The following is a 27,346-nucleotide window of genomic DNA, read 5'->3' on the forward strand; positions in this document are numbered from 1 at the left end:
AAATGCTCCAAGACTTTCAATCGATACCTCGTCTTGAGCTTACGCATCAACTCAAAGATTGGGCCCTCTACTTTGATGATCCGGGCTACCGTCCATTGCTGCTGGCAAACGTCACACTAGCCAAGTTGTATAAGCTTTTGCTGCCACCCCCTCGGCTTTCAAATTGCAACATCTCTGGGCTTGCAAACTACTGCTTCGCCAACGAGTTTTCTTATGGCAGGTCATGCTTGGGGTTTTCTTAGTTGGACAGGTTTTGGCACGCAAACACATTGGTCCATCAACTTGTCACGAATGTATGGCCCGGCAAGAGTCCATAGCCTATCTCTTCTGGCATTGCCCTAAGACTTTTTTTTCCTACAATTTCTCCAACTTCTACAAGCACGCTTCCCCAATGCTTCCTTTGGCAAGCTTTACTGGCTATTTGGAGTTCTCCCTGCTAGGCAGGGGTATGATCTTTTTTTCACTTTGGGTTCGCTATTGGGCTCTTTGGACTGGAAAGATAGAAACCATAGCGTATTTGGTGATCCGCCACCAACTAAATACCACTTCTTATGGGCGTCTCCATGACAATCATTCTTCGACTGTCTGCATGCCTGTGACCTGGATTACCCTGCATACTTGTCATGCATTGCTATCTTTTGATGTTGTAGATACATGTCCTCTTTTTGGGGATTGCTTATTGTAACATAATATAAATAGACTTCACCCAAAAAAAAAAGTGTGAAACGATAAGAGTATTTGCTAATTTGAGGAAGTATTATGATTGCATATTTTTACTTACCTACATGCATACATACATTGATACAAGAGATAGTAAGCAATCTTGTGTGCATGCATGTGTGTTTGCCCCATATCATCTTGGAGGGTTACCCACATCTTGCAGGTGCCTCTTAGTGTGTGTGTGTGTGTGTGTGTGTGGGTGTGGGTGTGGGGGGGGAGAGAGAGAGAGAGAGAGAGAGAGAGAGAGAGAGAGGATTAACAGCTAACGTGTTGAACTAGTCCCTAAGCAATTATTACACACCACGAAGATCTATCTTTTTATGAAGTACATGACTAGGATAATCAAAAGGCAGCCATCCAATTGTTCAAAGTTAGCACGTGCATAACCTCAGAACAATTGTCAAGTCTCACTCTCAGCAATACATGTGGTCTCTCCACAAGTGAAAGGTAAGAAACCAATTGCTCCATACAATTTTCAAGTCTTACATGACTAAGTCAGATTGATAAATAACAGCATCACTTATTAACATCCATCCAATGCCCGTGGACATGGAGCAGCCTCTATGTTGCTCTACCCAATTTTCTTGATACCAAAAGTGTTGTCAAACACCCTTTGATTTCTAACTATAATAGAAGCTTACTAGCCAGGTACCATGAGTGAATTGCGAAGCCCCCAAAAGAAAAGAGGTTGGCAAGTGAGGAAAGCCCATGAACCATGCCAAATTTTTTGTTTATCTTTGCTAGCTTTGGATTGCGCTTGGCAACCTCCCTGTTTTTGGAGAGACCAACCTCTTCTCCAATAGATTCCTCTCTCTCCAGCTTGTGCCTCTCTCGCATGGTCTGTGGACACAACACGAGCTCAATCACATACTTACCAGATAGCTTAACCTGTCTTGCGTGTCCTCTTACAGGTGGTTTGTGGATTCCCTTTTTACTGTCTGACTGTTTGAAATGCAAAAGCATACTTACCTTGATTGTAAGAGGCTCAAACACGAGAATGTTGGCTAGTGTGGAAATCAAGGAGAATGACAAGCACACGATCTGCGTCTTCTCTGTGATTGAAGATGATTTCCATGGATGCAGCATGCCAAAACCCAACAAACAAATGGCTGCACACACACCGACAATACTGAAGTAGGCTGGGAACATTTTTGACTGCAGGTTACCAAACTGATGGCGGGGAAGATGTCTGTCCAAATTCACATCCAAATTCACAACACATATTAAGCCCAGTCACTTCATAGGAGATGCCAAACATTAAAATAAATCTGACTACACTAGCTTGCTTTATAAAACCTTTAATCCTTCATGCAAAGACTCTTCCTCATTCAATCAAGCATCCCAAGATGACACCACATACTTTCCTAAGCATATAGAACTTCTACAATTGTTTTACTTAACAATATTCACCCACCAATGCAGGACAAATTTGAAGCAAAGATGCAGCATCAGATACCACCTTTTGGTAAAGGTAGGCTTTCCTTGGGCAGGTCAATAGCTCCGTTTTAAGTAAAAGCAAACAATTCATTTTTAAGGTTATACCTTAGTTTGGGGATGATGCAATTGATTTTTTATATACCTTATTAGTCAAGTTCTCCACCCTTCTTGCGAAAGTAGGGAGAATGGAATTTGAACCCTCACCAATAGATTGATACTCATGCACTCTTACCACTAATTTATGTGAACTTATTATTGTCTCTTGCATAATATAACTACACAACCTTTGTCTTTGTTTTGTTTTTAATCAAGCGCAGCTTAAAAAGCATAGACAGCTTTTTAATAAAACACCACAACATTGCATTACCTAACATTCTTGATTACTTTTTTTGGAATAGACAAATAAAGTCTTAACCGCACATAAAGAGCACATTATCATCTATAGAAATTTTTTTGAGCCTTCTCTCTACTCATATTTCTTGCATAGGCCTATCTGTCACGTTTAACAGAATAGGAGACTTACGGACAGATACTTCTAGTACTGCATTATACTACTGTTATGAGCAACACTCTATTTACAAGCATACCAGTCTGGATCAAGGCTGAAATGAATTACGAGCCTGCTACTCTATCCAGGACAATCCTCGTCACACCTAGAGCTGCCGACTTAAGGTGGATCCCTTACTGAAGAGGAAGAGGAAATCAGAATGAAGAAGTCTGGGGGATGCGGGATGGCAGCCCATTGTATAGGCAAGAATGGCCCCTAAGCTGGCTGACCAGCCCAAGGAGGTCATAAGCTGTCACCGACTGGATATTGAACCCCGCTTCTAACTGCATTTAAATGCTTGAATCGGTGCCCTTGCATTTCGCTGAAAGCCTATCATCATTCCAGAGGGTGACGACGTGTGCAGGACTTGCACCGCATCCATGTGCAAGGCATGCATACTTGACCATGACCATGTACAAGACTTGTACACGTGACCATGAACTCGTAGAGTGGATCCTTGGCTATCTCGTCCCAGACTAGAGCTCACAAGGGGCTAGTTACCACGCTAGGTCCTACACTTTCTATATAGATATATCCTCGTGGCATCCAAGTGCGGGATGCAAGTGACATTCTATGTAGTAGACCTTTAAAAGGCCCATGAATCTTTTTACTTAGCAAAGTTTACATCTTCTTTGTAGATTTCTTCATCCGATGTGACATTGACCTTTGCTTCTTCTCATTGTGGTTGTGCCCAGTGGAGTGATCGGCAAGCCAGATGGAATCAGCTCTTCCAATAATTTGGAATGACCGAGTACATCCTTGGTAAGCATAAATCAATAACAGAAGCTCTTAGTCAAAAGGCCAACATCCAGGCAGTGCAAGAGTCGACCATTCTCGAAATCACGGGAAAAGACTTAGATAGCATGAAAGACCAGTATGTCGACATTTCCTGAGTTTGGTACTCAATACAATTTGGCCCTCACTTCTGAGCCTGACCATTATTCGATGCAGAACGATTGGCTGTTCTTCAAGAACCGCCTCTGTGTCATTCGCGAAAAGCAAGCAGCTCTTCTCCATGATGCCCACCATGACTCCTTAGTTGGAGGACATAGAGGTATCAACAGTACCCTCGAGAAATTAGAACGGTCCTTTTATTGGCCAAAAATGAGACGTGATGTATATTCACATGTTCAAGCTTGTAAGATTTGTCAAAAAGTTAAGATTCCACATACAAAGAAGGCTGGGTTACTTCAACCTTTGCCTATCCCCGACGGACCTTTCATCGACATTTCTGTAGACTTTGTAGGGGCTCTACCAACATCCACCAGATCCCGTAACACTCAGTGTTTTACCATTGTGGATCGCTTCAGTAAGTTCTGCATGCTCATCCCATGCAAGCATACGACCACAGCTGAGGACGCAGCCCGTCTTTTTCTTAAACATCGGTATCCCGTTTGTGGTTTGCCTAGCACTATCACCTCAGATAGAGATTCCAAGTTCACCTCGCATTTTTAGAGGGCATTATTCGAAAACTTTGGAACCAAGTTACAGTTGTCTAATGCATTCCATCCACAGACGGATGGCCAAACAGAAATCTATAACTAGTTCGCCTTTGACGTTCTCAAGTCATATTGTAATGACCAGCAGTCCAAATGGAAACATTATCTTCCATTGGTCCAAGCCATCTTGAACGATACTCATTCATCCAGTGTCAGACGGACTCCATATGAAGCAACCTTTGGTCGCCGTTTCTCTTCTCTTTTGACGAGATTGGTGTCTCCATCTCTTGAGACTAACAAAACGATGGAAGCATTTTCCAAAATCATTGAGTCAGTTAAAGCCCGCTTGACCAAAGCCCATGTAACACGCGGAAGCTCTGGGGAGTCTTCTTTCAGCCCTAAACACTCTTGGAAACCTTCTGATGCAAAAACGCAGGTAGAGAGAGAGTAGAGAGAGAGAGTGAGAAGTGCTGGAAATTCAGTATATACTATGGTACAAAAAGGTACATATCTTTGCAGCCCTTGGCTGCCTTCTTGAAAAGGTGGTTAACCCTAAAATCTGTCCCCTATGGGACCTCTAATGATCCAATCCCCTAGTGGGAGAGAATGCCTAAAACAAAGAGCAAGGGTGCCTTTATATAGGCCTTGGAGTATGTGGGAAACTGGCGGACTGCTGGTCGGCCAGTTATTAATTCATAAAATCAATTAAATGCAGCCGACTGGGTCTCTTGGATGCGCCTGCTGCTAGCACCCTCTGTCTTGCAGCCGACAGCCCTTTGGTCATGCTGATGTCAGCCTCCATGCAGCCGACAGCCTTTTGATCCATGCTTTGCTCCAAGTCCTGCTCCATGTCCATCTTCTACTGGTTCATGGTCTTTATCTGCTTGCCCCTTCTGGATTTAGTCTTGAGAAGGTCCATGGCATTGCTGATGCACATGACATCCCCCTCTGCTAAACTTGATGACGGGAATCCAACCTGCTCTTGGATGACTGTCATCATCCCAATCCTGTTCCGAAGTCCCTCTGTCATCATCCATCCCTGGCAAACTTTTTCTCTGAAAATCCGATCTGTTCTCCAAACCACTCTGTCTCTGATGAAGATCTATGCATCTGGTCTTCCTCTAGTCCACAATCCATTCCTGCCCTGACTCTGAACACCGTCTTGGTCTTCGTTCCTGGAACTGAGTCTGGCACTCTCACATCACCCTTGGAGGATCAACCTCCCTTGGGACTGTTCCCTTAGAACCTATCTGGCTCACGGAACTGCCATCCCCATCTGGCACTGTGGAACACCACCAACAAACCTCCTGGGAGTTCTTCCCGATCTGTGTTCCCGCCTTGGGATTCGAATCCGTGTACTTTCCTGTACCTTGGACCTGTACACCATCATCTAGGACTGAATCAGTGTTTAGCTTTGCTGAGCCTGATGCTCTGATACCAATGTAACACGCGGAAGCTCTGGGGAGTCTTCTTTCAGCCCTAAACACTCTTGGAAACCTTCTGATGCAAAAACGCAGGTAGAGAGAGAGTAGAGAGAGAGAGTGAGAAGTCCTGGAAATTCAGTATATACTATGGTACAAAAAGGTACATATCTTTGCAGCCCTTGGCTGCCTTCTTGAAAAGGTGGTTAACCCTAAAATCTGTCCCCTATGGAACCTCTAATGATCCAATCCCCTAGTGGGAGAGAATGCCTAAAACAAAGAGCAAGGGTGCCTTTATATAGGCCTTGGAGTATGTGGGAAACTAGCCGACTGCTGGTCGGCCAGTTATTAATTCATAAAATCAATTAAATGCAGCCGACTGGGTCTCTTGGATGCGCCTGCTGCCAGCACCCTCTGTCCTGCAGCCGACAGCCCTTTGGTCATGCTGATGTCAGCCTCCATGCAACCGACAGCCTTTTGATCCATGCTTTGCTCCAAGTCCTGCTCCATGTCCATCTTCTACTGGTTCATGGTCTTTATCTGCTTGCCCCTTCTGGATTTAGTCTTGAGAAGGTCCATGGCATTGCTGATGCACATGACAGCCCAGGAAGCTTATATAGCAGACACGCAAATAAGTCTAGACGAGATGTCCACTTCAAGAAAGGGGACGATTGGATCTATCTGCGCATCATGAAACAGAGATTGAAACAAGTGAGCAAACGTTGTCCCAAGCTTCCTTTCCGTAGTTTTGGACCTTTTCCAACAGTTAAAAAGATTAGTGATGTCTCCATGAAGTTAAAGTTGCCTAACAGTTGGACAATGCATGATGTTTTCCATGTTTCTTGGCTAAAACCAATATAGGACCAGAAGTGTTTGATGTTTTAGATGAACGGCACCCAGACGTGGTTGACGAAGCAGAAGTCATTGAACCTAAGCAGATCCTTCTTCATTGTTGCAAGCATGGTTCCGGTCGACGAATACGTGAGTTCTATACGAAGTTCCGAGATCGAGGTATCCACGAAGCCGTTCGGCTAGATGGGGAGTTCTTTCAAGAGTACTCCCAGTTGTTGGTGGACTACTTGGAAGCCATGAACCTGCCGAGCTAAGCAAGAGAAAATGTCACATGCACTCTGCACTGTAGTGCATGGTGACAAGATGGCTCATCATCATCAATGCAACATTATACAGTATTAGTACCCTTTAGGATGATATTTGTCGTACGCCGTGACTCCATTGTAATCCTCAATCCAAGATAAGTCAGGCACAAGCTACGTAGGTCATTCCTCAACCATAGTGAGTCAATCAGCCAGTCAAGTCCCATAACCCACTTGAAGAGATTCATTCATGCATGTAGAGTAAGTAGAAACCTTAGGGTTTGCATTAGAAAGCACTCTGCATATTGCATATAATTCATCCATTGCATATAGACCATTGTAGAAGCCTTCAAATAACATCTAGTATTTTTAGAATATTTATTTGGCATTTTTTTCATAATTTATAGCATTTAAAATCATTATTTTACATGAACAAGTCGTGTAGCATTTTATACTACAATCGACCAGCATTAAATGCCAGCCGATCAACAACTTGTGCATATAAATAGGCATGCTTTGCATCATTCCATCATTCATATCATTCTTCAGCCAAGCGTTGCAGTCCTCAGCCCCTAGAGCATCATCGCTTGCATCCTCAGCCACCCAATAGCAAAATGCAGCATATTCGGCAGCCAGCCAACATCAAGTCATCTTCATACTTGCGTTTTCAGCCCATTCAACAGCTCCCCAGCATCAGAGCACTCTCAGCCTTGCGTTTTCAGCCCTGGAGCAGTTTTAAGCATTCCTATCTTCATCGGCACTTTGGTGAAGGTAAAATTCAGCATTCATTCACGACCTAGAAACAGTCCGAATCAGCCCTACCTCAGCCTCAGACTTGCAGCCTTCCCTCATTCCATTGGAAGAGTGCATAGGCTCGAGCTTGGTCATCATTAGTGCTTCTACAACCGTGTACAGTTCAGCCCAAGTCTTGGTCCTCAGAGATCTTGCGTTTGGCTTATCGTCAGTCCAAAGTCAGTCTCTTCAAAGTAATAAAGCAAATACTATTCCGGTAACGGGATAGGGGCCCTTCAGTGGGTAATTCGGAACCCCATACGGTGTACACTTTATCTCTCTCTCTCTCTCTCTAAATCTCTTAAAGTTTGAAGTCATAAAAGTGGATTGCTAAACTCACGAAACTCAGGATACAGAAGGCAGTGTGAGACTTGTGTGACAGGATCCTTAATTACGAATACTTTCACTGCATGTTACATTGGTATCATATTCAGTTTGTCCACACACACCGCATCCTAACGTGAGGACATCCTTGGATGGTCAGATTGCATTCCGGCACAACCACCGACTTCAGCATCATGTCTACAGAGGAGAGAGCACATCAGTCGCAAAAAGTCTCCCCCGAAGGAGACCTTGCTCTTCCGACTACCGCAGACACCATAGCTCTACTCAAAGCTCAGAACCAGCCTCTCATGGAGCATCTCCAACTCTTGGAGGCAACAGCAGCACGACCTCCTCCGCCTCCAACAACCCCCAACTACATCTCCCTCTTCTTTCAGATGGAACAACAAAGAAGAGAAGACAAGGTTCGACGGAAAGAAGAAAAAAGCAGAAGCTGAAGCAAGAAAGCAACAAGAAAAAGCAGATAGACGGAACTATGAGGAAGCCCAATGTAGGATTGAAGAAGACCGGCGTCAGGTTGAACTCGCCACTCGGGAGCACCAACAAGAGCTCGATCAAGAACGTATGTTACTCGAGCACCAAAGGGAAAAGGAGGCCATGCATATGAGATATCAGCACCTCTCTTCAGTTTCCCCAGTCATAGGTGCCACCAACCAGCAATCCGCGACATCGACTACCGTCATTCGAACTAAACCAAATTTTAGTAAGTATGATGGTAAGTGTGATCATTTAGCAATTAATCAATTCATTCATCAATTTACTGCTCATTTTCCATTAGCTAGGATTACAGATCCTCGGGATAGAGTCCACGTAGCGGCTCCCCATGTCACCACTTCTCTAGCATACGTCTAAAATGATGTCATGATGGAATACATGTGGAAGGGCTCCATGGAAGGATTGGTATCCTGGTGTGAGTTCCTGGCATGATTTATGAACTCATGGAAGGGTGGTAACCCTTGTGAGTGACTCTGGACTCATGGAAGGGTGGTTACCCTGGTGAGTACTTTTTGGTCCTATGTGGACGGCACCTGTGAACAGGCTAGTTGGATGTACAAGATGTAAGTTAGGAGATTCCATCCACTATGTTTGTGCACCAGCATATGTATGTGAGTTGCACATGCATGGATGACTTGTTTTTGATGCTTGGACATTGCTTGGTATTTTGCCTGTGAATGTCCACGGGCACCGAGGACGCCTGGACAACCCGTGGATATGCGTGTGCACACCTGTTTGGGACTCATATGGTTTCCTTATGTGTTTTGCAGGTGGTAAGTGTGCACACTTAACCCAATTTATTCATTATTTCATGTTACTAAGATTTATTGGGTGCAGGGTTCACATTCACTTAAAGTGTGGGCGGACACACTTATAATTTTATGAGTGAGTTCACACTAGGGTGGACTATTTTTAATGAACCAAGGCCAAATATGAGAGATGGGCACCCAGGCACTCCCAAAAAGCTCCACGAGTTGCTATTCTGGGTGTGGGAGGGCCAAAGTGGGCAAGCCTTGACTTATAGAGCACTCAACTGGAAATCGTGGGCTGTTAGGAGCTGTGTGGACAGGAAAAACAGTAAGTTTACTCATATGCATGAGCTACAGGTGGAATACAAGCGAAGTACAAGGGTCCCAGGGCTGGCTGGCTGCTATTTCTCTCTCTACAGGGTGGATCGACTTCATCTATAGGGGCTGTAGGCTGATCGATTTGGCTCTAGGAGCTTGTGCATGGCTGTTGGGACTGTTTTTGGGCTTCTCTGCTGACAATAGGGCTTGGACAGAGTTAGCCAAGCCTCTACAGGAGCTATTACAGGACTGAGTATTTTACCTCTTTTTCTTAAGCATTGTAATTATGTTTTAAACTTGTTTAGCATTCACTAATCATGTTTACTTGTAAATGCATGTGTAAGTTTGTACATGTGTGTTGATGCAGAGACATGTTTGGTGTGTGTGTTTGTACATGTGTGTGCATATTCATATGCATATGTATGTTTTTTTTCTCTTATCTTGTTGCAAGAGCAGCATCTTGTGGGTCAGCCCAGTCAGCAGCTGACGTGGCACTGCCACGTGGCACAGGTGCAGCTGACTCGTGTGCAAGTACAGCTGGACTACATGCGTGGCTGACTACTAGCGCTGACTCGTGGCGGATGGTTGCTGCTCAAGAGCTAAGGCAGCTGCTGGTACTGCCACGTAAGCAAGCGCCGGGCGCTGCAGGCAGCCAAGCGTGGGCAGCAGCAAAGCATAGGTGCCATGCAGCAAGCGCAAGGCGGGCAGCAGCAAAGCGTAGGCGCCGTGCAACAAGCGCAAGGCGGGCAGCAGCAAAGCGTAGGCGCCGTGCAACAAGCGCAAGGCGGGCAGCAGTAAAGCGTGGGCGCCAGGCAGCAAAACGCGAAGGAAAGCAAACGCGAGGAAAAGCGTCGAGCAACCCAAAAGCGAAGAAAAAAAAATCAACATGGACTTCTTTTTTTCGAAAACGCTTCAGCTGTCAGAATATGCTGCGGAAATGATAACCAAACTTGGGTAGACTAGAGCAAGTAGACTGCAGAAAATAATCAACACAAGAAACACAGAGAGATAGGTGTGTAAACTCTTCTCTATACACAAGATCCCGAAAAACTGAATGAGGAAGTGGTGGGGGCTGAGGGGCAATATATACAACTCCATGAGGGTAGTCGGCCAGCAGCAGATAGTGCCCACGACTGGAGAAAATCCCACGACTGCATAAAATGCAATCGGCCAGCAATCCTGATGCCCACGCCTGATCAAAACAAGTCGGCCAGCAACCCTGAGGCCCACGACTGATGTAGATGCAGTCGGCCAGCAATAGGGTGCTCCTGGCATCACCTGGCAGCCCTCCCACCACTAGGAAAAAATGGGAAAAATAGGGAAAAAATACGGGGAGTGTGGAAAAATGATATACGGGCGGGCACACCCACAACAGAGGCCCTGGTGTATACAAATAGACAGGAGATGACTTCTAACACCCCCTCTCAGCTCCTGGCTGTGAAACCAACCCCAGGGAGCTGGAGTGCCGCCTGAGCGTAGCCTGAGGTAGAGACTTCGTGAAGAGGTCCGCCGCATTGTCCTCCGTCGAACAATAAAGTAGCAAGATGTCACCCGCCAAGATCTTCTCACGTACAAAGTGATACTGTATCTCTATATGCTTGGTCCGGGCATGGAAAACCGGGTTCCGAGCAATAGCTATACAACTCTGGTTATCACACTGGATGACTGTGGGCTCCCTCTGTGGAAACCCAATCTCGCCTAGCAGCCTCCGCAGCCATACAACCTCACAAGCAGCACCACAAGCAGCCCGATACTCTGCCTCTGTCGAAGAAAGGGCAATAGTTGGCTGCTTCTTGCTGCTCCAAGAAACTGCTCCTGAGCCGAGGGTAAAAGTGTATCCTGAAGTAGATCTCCTCGTGTCTGGATCTCCTCCCCAATCCGAGTCACTCCAACCTTGGAGCTTGACTCCATTCCCTCCTGTGTAAAAGAGTCCCAGATCCTTCGTACTCTGCAGATACCGCAAGATCCGCAATCCTGCGTCCCAATGAGTCTTCAATGGCGTCTGCACAAAAGAGCTCAATAGCCCCACGGAGAAGCTCAAGTCCAATCTGGTGTTCAGCAACCAGATCAATGAACCAACCAACTTCCGGTACTGCGAGGCATCAACTGGCTCACAAGGATCTGTAACGGTTAACTTTGTGTTCGGGTCCATCGGCGAAGTAATAGGCTTGTAGTTCTCCATCCCAAAGGCCTCAAAGCAACTCATGAACATACCGCTGCTGAGAGACAAAAAACCCCCTCTGGATCTGCCAGATCTCCAATCCCAAGAAGAAGTGGAGTAAGCCTAAGTCGGTCATCTCAAACTCCTTTGACAAGGCAACCTTCGTCACTCCAATGTGCTCCACATGACCGCCGGTGAGAATGAGATCATCCACATAAAGGATGATAAGTGTGACCATGCCGCGTTCCCGAAAGAGATACAGGTTCGGATCTGCAGCCGATCTCTGGAATCCAGTCCGAATAAAGAAGGAATCAATCTTCTAATTCCAAGCCCTCGGAGCCTGCTTAAGACCATACAAGGCCTTACGTAACCTGTAAACCATCCCTTCCGATCCTGGAACAATAAAGCCTGGAGGCTGCTCAACGTACACCTCCTCTTGCAGGTCACCATTAAGGAACGCAAATTTTACATCCATCTGGTACACGGGCCACCTCTGAGAAGAAGCAAGGGCAAGAACGGTCCGAATCGTGGTCATCCGCGCTGTCGGTGCAAAGGTATCCTCGTAGTCGATGCCTGGCCGCTGAGCATAACCCTTAGCCACGAGCCTGGCTTTGTGTTTGTCCACCGACCCATCAGCCGCGTACTTGGTCTTAAAGACCCATTTGACACCAATGACTGACCGCTTCGACGGCCTCGGTACCAACTCCCAAGTGTTGTTCTTCTCGATGGCGTCAAGTTCCACATGCATGGCTTCCCTCCAAGTATCCTGTGAAAGGGCTTCCTTTACGGAAGTGGGCTCTTTATCCCGCATGATACGAGACATCAGAGCATAGTTCACCTGAAGAAGCTCCGCCGTGTTGCTTTTATCTCGGACTCGATGTGATCTTCGAGGGCCGTCCTCTGTGGTCCACTCGGAGGGTAGCTCCGTGACACCTGACTCCCGAAGGGTGTCTAACAACCACCTAGGTACTCGAACAGATCGTGGAGCCTCCTGTGGTCGCGGGGGCTCAAGATGGAGCCGAACAGTGCTTGACTTGATTATTAGCAATGAAGATTGAATTTACAATGGGGGTAGATGCTCTTTATATATCCACGTGTAGAAGATGGCCGACCACCACCACACTTTGAGATACATTAATTTAACATCACGGTCCCTTAGAGCAACTGAATACTCCTCAAATTCCACCCGAAAGCCAGTCTTGCATACCTCATGCACTGACAAAAGATGAAAGCACAGAGCAGGGACATAAAGAACACGGGAAGCATGCTTGCCGCCCTTGCCGTCGGGAATAATCTCCATCCGGCCCTCACTATGTATCGGAATAGTGGAGTTATCGCCAATAAAAATACGACCTGACTGCCGTTTCAGATCCAGGAAGAAGTCACGGGATGGAGTCATGTGCCTGGAAGCACCACTATCGAGAATCCATTCCCGGGTATCCTTTGCGGTGAAGCCAACTGCCTCCTCGCTCGAAGATGATGAAGCATCGAAGTCCACCATCTCCAAGTGCACAAATGCCGAAGTCTTCGCAGCTGAGGCTGAGGAATCAGCACTCTTCCCTGTCCGCTTAGGGCACTTCCTCCAGTATTGGCCTTTCTCGCCACAATCATTACACGATCTTTCGGCCTTCAGCTTCTCTCGTTCTGGATCAAGCTTCTTCTCAGAAGACTTCTCCGGTGAAGCCTTCCCTTTGCCCTTGTTGGTATTACGGCCTTTCGACCGTTGGCCAGTTAAGGCCTCCGAACCTCCGCCGTGAGGAGGGTTCGTGAAACGTTCCTCCTGGTCCAAGACCATTGGCACAAGCTCCTCCCAAGTAATGGTGCTTAGCCTGCCACTCGTGATCAACGAGGAATAGAAAGCGGAATACTGACCAGGCAAGTGGGAAAGTAACGTGATGGCCATATCTTCGGATGATATCTCTTTCCCAGCTTGAAGGACTTCCTGCTGAAGAGCCTGCAGCTTGTTAATGTGTTCCCGCATCGTCGAAGACTTTGCAGGGTTCATAACCCGCATCTGCACTTCCAAGGATATCCGCTTCATGGGTGACACCCTCTTGTACAAAGAAGCCAAGTGCTCCCATATGCCTCTCGCCAGCGTCATGTGCTTCACATGGTTGATTACCTGTGGTGTGCAATTGAGGAATATAAACGACCGGACCCTGGCGTTGACACGGTCCCACATGTGTGCATGTGCCTCTCGGTCCTTCCTCGTCGATAATAACTCCCCTTCCTCAGCTTCCGGCCGTGGCACCCCTATGATAATAAAATCAGCAAGGTCATATGACTCCAGAACTGACTCCATCATGACCTTCCAGATGCCGTAATTGGACCCGTCCAACTGACGATCCACTGGGAACGTGGGGAGAGTCGGAATCTTCACGTGCTTCTCAGCCATCTCTAGTAAATCTGCCATCTCGGAGAGTAACCTGAAAGGGTGGGTGGGTGGGAAAAATCTGAAAATCTGAAAATATGCAAGTGGCTGTCCAGCCCCTTTGCCCGCCTTCCTCTTGCACCTTCTCTTCCCGTTCAGCCCGAAACAGTCCACCGATCAGCAACCTGTTGCTCCCCCTCTTGCTCAGAAAAAACGCCCAAGATCTCCTAGAGCCTAGGGCTCTGATACCATGTCAGAATATGCAACGGAAATGATAACCAAACTTAGACAAGAGCAAGTAGACTGCAGAAAATAATCAGCACAAGAAACACAGAGAGACAGGTGTGTAAACTCTTCTCTATACACAAGATCCCGAAAAACTGAATGAGGAAGTGGTGGGGTTGAGGGGCAATATATACAACTCCATGAGGGCAGTCGGCCAGCAGCAGATAGTGCCCACGACTGGAGAAAATCCCACGACTGCATAAAATGCAATCGGCCAGCAATCCTGATGCCCACGCCTGATCAAAACAAGTCGGCCAGCAACCCTGAGGCCCACGACTGATGTAGATGCAGTCGGCCAGCAATAGGGTGCTCCTAACATCACTTGGCAACCCTCCCACCACTAGGAAAAAATGGGAAAAATAGGGAAAAAATACGGGGAGTGTGGAAAAATGATATACGGGCGGGCACACCCACAACAGAGGCCCTGGTGTATACAAATAGACAGGAGATGACTTCTAACATAAGCGCCATGTTTTTTTTAATTTAAAAAAAGAAAAAGAAAGAGAAAAGCTATTCGATGGTTTTTGGGAAAAAGGCTTTGTAATAGATTTTTCTAAGGGAGAAAAGCATAGCTTTTCCCCCCAAACTTGTATAAATAAGGGGCCAAGGCCCTTGTATCCCACAACACATCTTGGGTGAAAGCTAGAAGGAAATCTCCTCCCCATGGATCAAGGAGGCATCTTCTCAAGAATTGTACAAGGGCTACGTCGACTTTGAGTTATAAATAAATACCTGCGGGGGCGCCACGCTTTGGGGCCAATTGGTCTTTTGTGCAGGAGCACTCTAGCTCCACTTAATTATTTTCTTCTTCTTCCAAATTTATTATTCCAGTTCATAAAGTGATTAAAGTGTGATTAAGTGTGTTCACCACCCGTCAAGTTGCTGAAGGGCTGGTTTCAAGGTTCCATTTGTTAGACATCATCCCCTACTTGCTGGCTTCCTATTTGGTGTCCTATTTTAGCCTCTAGGGCTGACCATGTTAGTCAGAGGGGCTGGTCACCCCTCACTCATATTTTACCCATATTTATTCCCCATTTTATGGTCTTGGGATTTTCCCCAGTCGTGGAGGTCTTTTATCCCTAGTCGGCTGCCTTCATGTAGAGGTATTTATAGCCGGCATGCCTCCCTCATATTTTACTGCTTGCATTGCTTGCCTAGCTTGTCTAGCTGCAGTCCCTCACTTACGAGGTTCTCCCCTCTTGCTCGGGACATGTATTCCTTTTGATGATGATATTGAGAGCAGGTTCTCACCTGTGTTTCCTCTCCATCTTTCTCTCTCTCACTCCTGTGTTTCCACTTTCCCTTCTTCCGCTGCACATTCTATCATGGTATGAGAGCGCCGGTGATTTTCAGCGTTGGATGCTCCCTCCTATACCTCTTCATATCTGCGTTTTTTCTGCCCCTGGACAGACCTGCGTTTTTGCGTTTTCAGCAAGGACAGCAGCACATAGGTTGCTGCGTTTTTCTTCAGGTTTCTGATGCTGATTTGCTGATCTGAGGCTTGGGTGTACCTATTTCTCCACAGCGTTTCCATATTCAGCCCCTTATACCTCTGCGTTTTCAGATTTGCAGCCATGGTTGCTGCGTTTTTTCTGAACCGATCTTGCTGGTAGCTCTACCTTCAACTGGGCTTCATCTGTTGGACCCGAAGGTACCTTCTCTTCAGCGTTTTTCCTCATAGGAGGTGTGGACACTGGTTGGCCTGAATTTTCAGGTTTGTAGCCCTTGTTTGGCTGCGTTTTCTTCTCCAGTGGACAGAGATCACTTGCAGAGGGGGTTTCTTGATTGGATTGTGGCTTTGGAGGCAGTTTGGTACTTGAGGAGGATTCTGAATTTCTGATTTCAGTCAGTGTTTTGCTGATTTTGGAGCATCTATACCTGTGTTTTGTTCCTGGCCTACACGGTTTCCCGGTTTCTACATGTTCCTTGCCTTCTGTTGGCGGTGGAGTGCTATTTTTTGCTGGATAGCAGTGTTTGGCTGCGTTTTGCTTCCCACAGGAGTTTTCTACACTCAGAGGGGACCTTTCTCCAGCTACTTCACTTGAGGATCAGCTTCGGGAGCTGTGTTGTATCTGTGGAGACATTCTTCTTTGACAGGAGTTTACAGTTATTTGGAGGAGAGCAGTGATCTTTTCAGAGATCCTGAGCAGAGTTTATTTTGTCCGAGCTTGTGTTCTTTGCAGTATTTGCAAAACAAGGAGGGTGTTTTGCCCTTTTGCGGTGTGATCCTTTCACATGGATCTTTTATCTGTTGCTGATTCTTGGGATCTGGTTCTACTTCTGGAACAGTCTTCTGCTATCTGTGATGCTTTTGAGGACTTTGTTGCCACTGCAGTTTATATTCCTGCTTCCCTTCCTCATTGTGAGGAGTCTACCTCTGCCTCTCTTTGTGATGCTTCTGAGGATGCCTCTCCCCCTGCCAGTTCTAATGGCTTGTTGTTTTGGAGGATGGTTTTTTGGACCCGATGGGATGCTTTGGATCTGTGGTTACTAACCGTGCCTGGGGCACAGTGGTACTTTCAGAGTTTTTTGGATTTGGATCAGAATCAGGTTGGGCTTGTACCAGTTCGACGATATCATTTTTCAGAGGGGGATGTGGAGTCCTTTCATCTTGCGATGCCCACCTCAGTGGCGTGTACTTATGTACAGCATTGGGCAACTCATGTTATGGAGTTTGAGCAGATGGATCCCATATTTTCTACAGAGTCTTTACATCTTGCGATGCCGACCTTTTCAGAGGATGCTTTTATACAGCATTTGGCTACTCTTGGTACAGAGTTGGAGCAGATTGACTCTATTTCTTTTGAGGGTTCCAGTGAGGAGCAGTTTGCTTCTCCCAGGATTGATTATATACAGGATTTGATCTTGGTTGGTTTTGAGGTTTTTCATACCTTCTCCAGGCTGGATACACGACATTCGACTTCGGGGAGTGTTCTTACACTTGGGTTTGGAACCATTATTTGGAGCAGCACGTCGCAGCCTATATGGTTGTTTTCTTCCAGAGGAACGGTGAACCTGGCAGCTTGTTCTGTTGCTTTTGTAGCTGAGTTGCTGAGGAGATTGCTTGTGGAGCTTTCTTGGTACTTGTTTCTACAGTCTTTCATCTTTGATCGAGGACGGCGTCTCTAGCTTCTTGGAGTTTGCTCAGCATCCGGTGCTGAGAGGGGGTGTTAGACATCATCCCCTACTTGCTGGCTTCCTATTTGGTGTCCTATTTTAGCCTCTAGGGCTGACCATGTTAGTCAGAGGGGCTGGTCACCCCTCACTCATATTTTACCCATATTTATTCCCCATTTTATGGTCTTGGGATTTTCCCCAGTCGTGGAGGTCTTTTATCCCTAGTCGGCTGCCTTCATGTAGAGGTATTTATAGCCGGCATGCCTCCCTCATATTTTACTGCTTGCATTGCTTGCCTAGCTTGTCTAGCTGCAGTCCCTCACTTACGAGGTTCTCCCCTCTTGCTCGGGACATGTATTCCTTTTGATGATGATATTGAGAGCAGGTTCTCACCTGTGTTTCCTCTCCATCTTTCTCTCTCTCACTCCTGTGTTTCCACTTTCCCTTCTTCCGCTGCACATTCTATCACCATTGCCATGATTCATCGTCAACTTTTTCAAGAGGGCGAGCATGTGGTCGACACATTTAATTCTATGGCTGAAACTAATGCGGAGATGAAGGATTTATCTTCGGAAGAGGACGACTACTACTTCGATGAAGACAAGGAAAGTGAGCAAGAAATACCTTCCGATATGCCAGAGCTTGAAGATGATGATGCCACCTATGAAGCAAAGGTGCAGAGTTTGATGGAGGGATTAATGGAACTCGCGAAGGACTCACGTTTTCCACAAAACTTCAAAGCCGATTCTAAACAACGGAGGCAAGGGTCTGAGAAGAAAGCTAAGCCTCAACATTCGGCTCCCATCCACCCAAATTTTCAACCATACCCCGATTCTTCTTCTTCTTTTCCCCCACCTATCCATGGAAACCCTTTCAATACTTCTCATCCTGGTTACTTTGGCAAAGGCTCTGTCTTTCATTCCATGACCGGTGCACCCAACATGGGCATGCCTGGGAGCTATGGTATGCAACCAGGTATGCTTGGAGGTATGTATGGAGGTATGCCAGGAGGTATGTATGGAACTTATGGTGGTGCTGGTGGCAGTGCTTTTGGTATGATTGGTATGGGTGGTGGTATGATGGGCATGGGATCTAATGCTGCGGGCAATTCCTTTCTCAAACCACATCCCTAGACACGAGATGACTTCTAACACTAGATACACGACGTTCGACCACTAGTTGTGTTTTTCCACTTGGGTCTGAAGCCATTTCTTGGAGTAGAAAAAAGCAGCCTGTTGTGGCGCTTTCCTCTACCGAGGCGGAGTACCGTGCAGTTTGTTATGCTGCATGTGAGGCAATATGGTTGCGGAGATTATTGGAGGAGCTCGGCTGTCCTCCTACCGGATCTACTCTTCTTTGGTGTGACAATCAGAGTTGCATCGCCATCGCCAAGAACCCTGTGTTTCATGCTCGTACGAAACACATTGAGATTCAATATCACTATGTTCGTGAACGCGTTCTTGCTGGAGATTTGCATTTGGAGCATTGTCCTTCCGCGGAGAATGCTGCAGATTTGTTCACCAAGCCGGTTTCTCAGGCTTCCTTGGCTCCTCATCTTCGGATTCTCAGAGTTTGTTCAGCATCTGGTGCTAAGAGGGGGTGTTAGCACATTCATCCCCAGATTCTGCTCTTATATGGTGCCCATTTGGTCCCTTTTACATGGCCCTTGCTTGTGGGCTGGCCACCCCTTTTTCTAGTATTTTTCTGGGATTTTTCCCAACCTTTCTGGCATTTTCCAATCGGTCTTGTCCAGTAGCTCCAGTTGGCCTGTTTTGCAGCTCCAGTCGGCCAGCTTCCCCCTACTATAAATAGTGGGTGCTGGCCTCTCATTGTTCATTCAGTCTTGTACATATTTTGCTCCCTCACTTATGAGACTTGTAGTGTCTCTTGCTTGGGACTGTTTTGCTTCAATATATTCAACATAGTTTTCTCCATATCTCTCTCTCTCTCTCTCTCTCTCTCTCTCTCTCTCTCTCTCTCCTTTTCTTGCACACCTGTTTAACAGGGCACTAGCAGAGGGTTTGCCTGCAGAGTGGACGATGCATACCATTGTGCCGATTCACAAAACAGGGGATATGCTCGATCCGAGCAACTACAGGACGGTTATGGTTGGCCACGTGCTGGCCAAACTGTATGGTGCAGTGCTGGAGCAGGAGCTTAGCTTATATGCTGAGCGAGCAGGTTTACGCTCATCAGGGCAGGCAGGCTTCAGGAGAGCTTTCTCTACCACCGACCATGTATTCACTTTGAGATGTATGATTGATCAGGCCAGAGTGAGGAAGAGAAAGCTCTATTGCTGCTTCGTGGATTTCCGCAAGGCATTTGACACAGTACCACGAGAGAGGCTCTTTCAGCGCCTGCAGTCTCTTGGCATACCAGCAGATATGACATGGGGCATCTATGCATTATATGAGCAGGTTTTTGGGCGAGTCAGATGTCCAGGAGGCATGTCCGAGACTATTGCTAGCACCATTGGTGTGAAGCAGGGATGCCCACTTTCCCCCACGCTATTTGGGTTATACATTGATGAGGTGGCTGACTTCATTACACGGGGAGGCGGAGATGGAGTTGATTTAGCAGGTACCTCAGTACATATTATGCTCTATGCTGATGATATTGTATTAGTGTCTGAGTCTCCAGGTGGTCTACAGCAGCATTTACATGCACTCCATGATTTTTGCACACAGAGGGGTCTTACTGTGAACCTTGGGAAAACCAAGGTTATGGTCTTTCATACATCGAGACAGGGCAGGAGTCAGCTGACATTTACTCTCGCAGGATGCCAGGTGGAGGTGGTGACATCATACGTGTACCTAGGGGTTACCTTCTCTGCAGCAGCCACACGCTTCACCATGGGTTCAGCAGCCAGAGCTAGATTGACACGGGGATATGCAGCATTGGCTATGCTAGAGAGACAATGCCACCAGGCGCATTTTCAGGAGCCCCGGACGAAGGGGTGGCTATTTGACACATTAGTCACACCGGCATTGATGTATGGAGCAGCGGTATGGGCGCCAGGCCTTGCTACCCATTGGTGGACACAGATAGAGAGACCACAGGCCCTCATGATGGCACGCATGATACGCAGCAAACCGTCAGTACCTCATGACATTATCCGAGCAGAGTTTGCTGCGCCTCCTATGATGGTAGAGGCCATATTTCAGACTATATGCCTGCTAGACAGATTCAGAGAGATGCCACAGGACAGATTGTCATACAGAGCTTTTGAGGCATCTAGACAGCTGGCTGAGGCAGGAGACAGAGGATCATGGTATGCACAGGTCACACATTGGTTCTCACAGCATGGCCTAGACATGGATCATCTACCACCATTCCAGTATGATAGGGATGCACCACATATCCGTCTCTCTCATAGTGAGAGGAACAGAGTATTGAGACAGGATCTATGGCAGCTCTATACACGAGAGACATGGATATCGCCTACACAGCCTCTTCCACCGAAGATGCTATACTACAGAGATCACTTCATGAGTATCACTGATGATGGATTTATAGAGAGGCCTAGATACATGGAGGGCTTTTTATCACACGGCTCCCGAGTGGCTATTGGTCAACTCAGAGTTTCATCACACCGATTGGAGATTGAGACTGGCAGAGCAGCACGGATCCCCCGAGAGGAGAGGGTATGCAGATTGTGCAGAGAGGAGGTGGAGAGTGAGGAGCATTATGTATGCAGATGCAGAGCATATACAGCCATCAGAGAGAGATATCCCATTCTATTCAGAGAGCCACGTTCCCTACGCCAGATCTTTGAGGCAGCAGACCAGCGCATACTGGGGAGATACATTCTAGACATACAGCGCCACAGAGAGACATTATTACAGGCTCAGACAGCTCCAGAGGGGGGGAGACAGACACAGATTACTGCATTTTTTCAGAGATCCATCCCCCTCCCAGCCCCTACACGGCAGGGAATTACTCTCCAGAGAGCAGAGACACTTAGAGCCCGCAGGAGACAGAGGGCACCTGGCTTTCGGACACCACGCCTATACCAGAGAGAGATGACAGAGATCAGAGCTCAGTTTCACAGAGAGGGTGCGGAGCGACTGGCTCGCTTCAGAGCACACCCAGGCATGTTCTTCAGGGAGCTGTGGACACCCCCTTCACTGATGTATACCATTCTATACCCCCAGTATGGTACAGGATGGAGCTAGCTAGGTTGCATATCATGATTGTATACTCCATGCATATAGCTTTGCATTTTTCTCCTAGTAGTAGAGCTCCATCCCCCGCACACCCAGATTCAGCTTTTTTTTTGTTCAGTACTTTTTCATTTTGTTGGGATGACAGAGGATACCCCATACAGGTACTCCGATTTGTCTCATAGGCCGAGTTCGGTCTTTTGGAAGACGTTAATAAAATCTTTCTTTCTTTCTTTCTTTCTTTCTCTCTCTCGCACTCTCTTTTCAGCACATTCTAGTGCCACTCTGCTTCCGCTCTGTGCACTCTTTCAAAAAGTTGGTGTCAAGCATAGGGAAGAGAAGATTTGCTTGAACTCCACCCAAGTGCTAGGTGCTATTCCCTGATGAAGAAGTGTCGACCACCATTGAAGAGCATTACCCTTTAGGAAAGAAGCTGCCTTTCGTACCTTAGATGCCTCTGTGAAGTTACCACCAAAAAATGCCGCATCAAACTGTTGAATGAAGGTGAGAGCCTTCAAATGATCCTTTGCTCCACTGAAAGTATCAGACTTTACTGCAGCACCACCCTCTTTATAATCTTTTGGCTTCTCGCCTTGAATAAGATTATCATAGATTTATACACCGGGGCCTTTGTTGTGGGTGTGCCCGCCCTTATGAGGTGTTTTATCATTTTTCCTCACTCCCCGCATTTTTCCCCTATTTTTCCCATTTTTCTGTGGCTTGGGAGGCAGCCCTGAGGTGGCGGGAGGGCCCAGTAGCTGGCCAACTGATGGCACTGGTCCATGACTCCCTTACTGAGATGGCCGACTACTGACACACTGGCCGACTGGCTGTTTTTAGGTGGTCGTGGAGATTCAGCAACAGTCGGCTGCCTACAGCAAGCCGACTGCTCATGTGGGGGCATATAAATAGCCCCCCCTCCCCTTGCCACTAGTGTATCATACCTGGGATTTTCTTGTGTATATCAGAGCAGAGTTACACGCCTACATCTCTCTCTCTCTTGTGCTGTTTTTTCTGCATGCGTTTTTGCTCTTGTGTTCCCAGATCTGGTCATCATCTCCGCTGCGTATTCTGACATGGTATCAGAGCCCTAGGCTCTAGATAGTTCTTGGGATTTGTGTGAGCAAGAGGGGGACTGTTTTGTGGCTGATTGGTGGACTGTACGGGACTGTTCGGGAAGAGGAGAAGCAAGAGGAAGGCGGGCTGATTTGCTGGACAGCCACTTGCAAGTTTTAGTTCTTCTTTGTTCCCACCCACCCACCCTTTTCAGAGTACATCCCCGCAATGGCAGATCTGTTTGAGATGGCCGAGAGGCATGTGAAGATCCCGACACTCCCCATGTTCCCGATGGACTGTCAGTTGGACGGGAACAACTACGGCATATGGAAGGTTATGATGGAATCTGTTCTGGAGTCTTACGACCTCGCTGATTTCGTCGTTGTTGAGGTTCCACGGCCGGAAGTAGAGGAAGGGGAGTTACCGTCGATCCGAAAGGACCGGGAGGCTCAGACACAGATGTGGGATCGTGTCAACACCAAGGTCCGTTCGTTTATCTTTCTCAACTGCACACCACAAGTAATCAATCATGTAAAGCATATGACGCTGGCCAGAGGTATATGGCACCATTTGGCCTCTCTTTACAACAAGGTATCGCCCATGAAGAGGATTTCCTTGGAAGTACAGATGCGGGTTATGAGCCCTGCAAAGTCCTCGACGATGCGGAAGCATATTAACAAGCTGCAGGCTCTTCAGCAGGAAGTTCTTCAGGCTGGGAAGGAGATATCATCAGAGGACATGGCCATTACGTTGCTGTCGCACTTGCCCTCTTCGTACTCAGCATTTTACTCGCCTTTGATTACCAGTGGCAGGCTCAGCACCATCACGTGGGAGGAGCTTGTGCCCATGGTCCTGGACCAGGAGAAACGATTCACGAACCCTCCTCAGGGTGGAGGTTCGGAAGGCCTTAACTGGCCAACGGTCGAAAGGCCGTAACACTGGCAAAGGGAAGGCTTCTGAGAAGAAGTCCGTTTCTGGCCGCGAGAAACTAAAGGCAGAGAGGGCCTGTAATGATTGTGGCGAGAAAGGCCACTACTGGAGGCAGTGTCCCAAGCGGAAGACCGAGAAGGATGAAGATTCCTCAGCAGCAATCATGAAGACTCCGGCTTTTGTGCACCTGGAGGTGGTGGACACCGATGTTTCATTTTCTTCAGGCAGGGAGGAGATTGGAGGACTCTCCGCAACAGATACTCGGGAGTGGATTCTCGATAGTGGTGCTTCCAGGCACATGACTCCTTCCCGTTCCGGTTTACAGGATCTCTGCAGGCTTTCTGGTCACATTCTTACTAGGGATACATCCACTATCCCAGTTCACAGTAAGGGCAGGATGGAGATAGTTCCCAATGGCAGAGGGGGGAAGCATTCCTCCCAGGTGTTGTATGTTCCGACACTTGGTTTTCATCTGTTGTCAGTGCATCACGTTTGCAAGACTGGCGTTCGGGTGGAGTTTGATGAGCATTTTGTTGCTCTCCGGGACAAAGCAACAGGCCAGGTGGTTTGGGAAGGCGGAGTGGAGAATGGCGTTTACAGGCTTTCAGCACTCTCTCTCCCAGGTCCTCAGGTTTGTGATGAGTGGCAGTCTGGTAATGGCCACTTAAGTGTGGATACGCTGCAGGTGCGGGCTTTCCGGGACCACATGGTGGATAGCTTGCCAGTAGATGGCAGCAGTTGGCAGGAACTTTCTAGTACTGATATTGGTAGTTCTTGTGTTCGTCAGTTAGAGGAAACTGAACAGGTCACTTATGCTCTGATGTCTCGTGGTATTCGGGACAAAGAACCTACAGTAGATGAGGATGTTCTCTCCACGGGGACCTTTCGGAAAGCCAGGCAGGTAGAAGTTGATTGCTTGCACAAGGAGGTGGTTTCTCCAAGCTTTGTGGTTCCGGATTCAGAGGGGGTGGTTGACAGGTTTCAGAAGGCCTTGCGTGGTCTTCAACAGGTTTCCAGGACTTGTTTGTGCACCGTAACAAGTGTTGATCCTTGTGAGCAGTGTGATGCCTTTTTGACTCAGAAGCAGAATGGGTCATTGATCTGGTTGATGGACACCAGATTGGACAGGAGCTTTGTCACGACCCTGTGTTTTTCTCTGGACAAGATCCAGGTGTGCACGGGGACATGGTGGACAGTGTGAATGGCATCAGGTGGGAGTGAAGATGGAAGCCCATGTGTGGATAACCCCAAGTGTGAAGGGGGCCAAGTGATTAAAGTCTCTCATAACCCATGGGGACAAAGGGTTTTGGTGGGGACAAAGGTTTAAAAACCTTCAAAAGTTATAAAGCCCTTCATTAAAGAAAAACGTGGCCCTTAAGCTATTTTGGGGCCACGTGTGCTTTTTGGGGAAAGAGGAAGGCTGGCGGGCAGCGCATGAGAGAGGAGAGCTTTTTTGGAAACAGGGCGCATACAGGCTGCTGGCGTGGAGAGCTTTTCTGAAAACAGGCAGGCTGCAGGGCTGCGCTTCAGCTTTCTCTTGTTTTTTGGAGAGAGTTGCAAGTAGGCAAAGCTGTTGTGTATGCAGGCGCAGCTGAATTCAGGCTCTGAACTGACTCTTGAAGAGGGAAGCTACTGGCTGGTGTGTTGCACAATAGGACAGAAACACAGATCCTTTTTCTTCTCTCTTTGGCTTTTTGGAGGATAAGCTGGCTGCTGTGCTGCAGAGTACACAGGCGCCTGCAGGTTCTTTCTTTTCTCTTTCCTTTGCTTTTGGCAAGAAGATGGTTGTCAATTGGGAAGTGTGAGTTGTGAGAAGGGAACACAAGGCTGGACAGCGGGTTCTCTCACAAGTATTCTCCCTCTTCCGGCTGCCAGACAAGAGGACAAGACAATTCGGGGCTTTTCCTCGTGTCTTTTTCTCTATTGTGGAAAGCGACATAAAGACTGTAAGTCTCTCTTTCTTTGTGAGCAAGTGGGACTGCAGGTGATGTCTTTCGGAGTCTCTCTTTTCGCTGGCTCAGGACTGTTACAGAGTGGTTCTCTCTAGCCCTTTGTGAGAGGAAGGGTTTGACAGTTCAGAGGGTGGAAACAGGACAGTTTATGGGCTGTTTTTGTTTGGTTGCAAATTCAGCAATGTGCTTGGGTTTTTGGCTGCAAGTACAAGGTCATTTGGTTATGTTTCTTGGCATGGGAGCGATGCAATCTCGCATGGCTGCGTGCTCATGGAGCAGATTGTTTTCTTCCTGCTAGAAAGGAACAGTGGGACCTACAGTTATGGGCATCTCTATGTTGCCAGATGTTTCATGAGGGAACAGGTGACTAGATGTATGCCATTGTTGGCGAAGAGACATGTTTTTGGGTTTCTCCAGGAGACAGGTCACATGCAGGCAGAAGGTACAGGAGTGGACACATGTATGGTACAACCTTGCTACTGATAGGACAGGGGACAGGAAATCCATGACAGAGATGGATAGTACCCTTGGAAGGTAGAGAGGGTTTGTACATGTGTGTCGACTGTATGGTATGCTGTGCTGTGATACTCTTTTGAGAGACAGTTTGGGAGTCTGTGTTGTGATGCAGAAGCACTGGATGTGTCAGGGGGTGATGCTGTTCATAGTGTGAGAGGCCATGGATGGTTGTGGCAGCCTTGATCATGGGAGAAAGCTTCTGTATGCAGACTGAATGTGAGAGAGTCTTTCGATGGGAACAATGGCTGGACTTGTTTGTGGATGCCGAGTGGACAAGAAGCCAGATGCAGGTTCTTTGCAGGCTTCAGGGGTTCCATTTTGACGGCTGAGTTCCCAGCCTTATATTGTAATCAAAGCTCTTATAATCAATTAAAGAAATACCGCAAGGGGCGCCACTGCGATTTGGGGCCAATCGGTGTCCGTGTACTATTTGCAGGAGCACTCTAGCTCCCCCTGTTTGTTTTTCCTTTTCTAGATCCTCAATGGTGTTGAAGTGTTTTATGTGCGAGTGTTTGTTCCACCGCCCGTCAGATTTCTGAAGGCCGGTTTTCAAGGTTCCGTTGCCGGGACACATCGTCGACTTTCTCAAGGAGGCGAGTCCGTGGTTGCTTTCGTCGAGACAATCGCTAACTTTCCTAAGGGGGCAAGCTCGTGGTTGTCTCATGAGAGTCACATCAAAAGCTTCAACACGAGGAAAGTGAAAAGGAAGTGCAGGACACAGTGCAGGATTTTGTGTCTTTGCCTATATGAGGTGAAGAGCAAGAGCTGAAGATGAAGTTCAGGAGAAAAGACACCAAGGACAAGAAGTAGTCGGCCAGGAACAAGAAGCAGTTGAAGTGTTATGGTGCAAGAGATGCGTTGAAGGCTATGGCTTTCGACAGTTTGTCACCAGTGGTATCTTCATAGAGGCTTCATGGGTTCGGAAGACAGTTTCTTTCTATGTTTAGCAGTGGTGATCTACTATGCTTCATCGAGGACTTGTGCTTACCACTTGGGTGGAGTGCAAGCAGGTTTTGGGTGCCTGAGGATGTATTAGATGAGGCTCAGATGGAAGTGGAGGAACTTGATCAGGTTCTTATTCCCGAGCAGATACTGGCACATTAGGTACATGGTAAAGTTTCCCGTCGCTATCCTGTGAAGTTCAAGAGCTGTTCACTGATGGATACGAAGTGGATGGAGGAGGTTCACTGATGGATGCGAAGTGGATGGAGGAGGGTGACTTAGCAGATTCACCTCAGGAGTTGCAGCTTTATCTTGATGCCTATGAGTTGGAGCCGACTCTTGTTACGGCTTATTCAGGTTCAGCAGAGCATAGGTCTGGAGCATTGCCTGATGCTCAAGAGGGGGGTAGCACTTCCGCTCCCTTGTTGTTACAGACAGGCTCATTTGTTATCTAGGAGTCGCTTGGTGACATCTTTGTATTCACCCGAAGGTACTGAGG

The 27,346-nt window shown here is 47.4% G+C and overlaps 1 protein-coding gene across 1 annotated transcript in view; it reads right to left on the reverse strand.

The window, feature by feature from the left end:
• Positions 1–1,081: 1,081 nt before the first annotated feature.
• LOC147614612 (Late embryogenesis abundant protein (LEA) family protein) overlaps positions 1,082–27,346 on the reverse strand; it is a 47,361-nt gene continuing 21,096 nt past the window's right edge. Inside the window, exons 2-3 of the mRNA XM_086779881.1 lie at positions 1,690–1,909; positions 1,082–1,560 (exon numbers count right to left, since the gene is read on the reverse strand). Coding sequence (XP_086636007.1) covers positions 1,345–1,560; positions 1,690–1,909 — 436 coding nt within the window. The 3' untranslated portion in view covers positions 1,082–1,344. The remainder of the gene's footprint in view (positions 1,561–1,689; positions 1,910–27,346) is intronic.

Source organism: Cibotium barometz, chromosome 41 (genome assembly GCF_041138505.1).
Source record: "Cibotium barometz isolate CiBa-2024 chromosome 41, ASM4113850v1, whole genome shotgun sequence".
In the NCBI taxonomy this organism is placed as follows: Eukaryota; Viridiplantae; Streptophyta; class Polypodiopsida; order Cyatheales; family Cibotiaceae; genus Cibotium; species Cibotium barometz.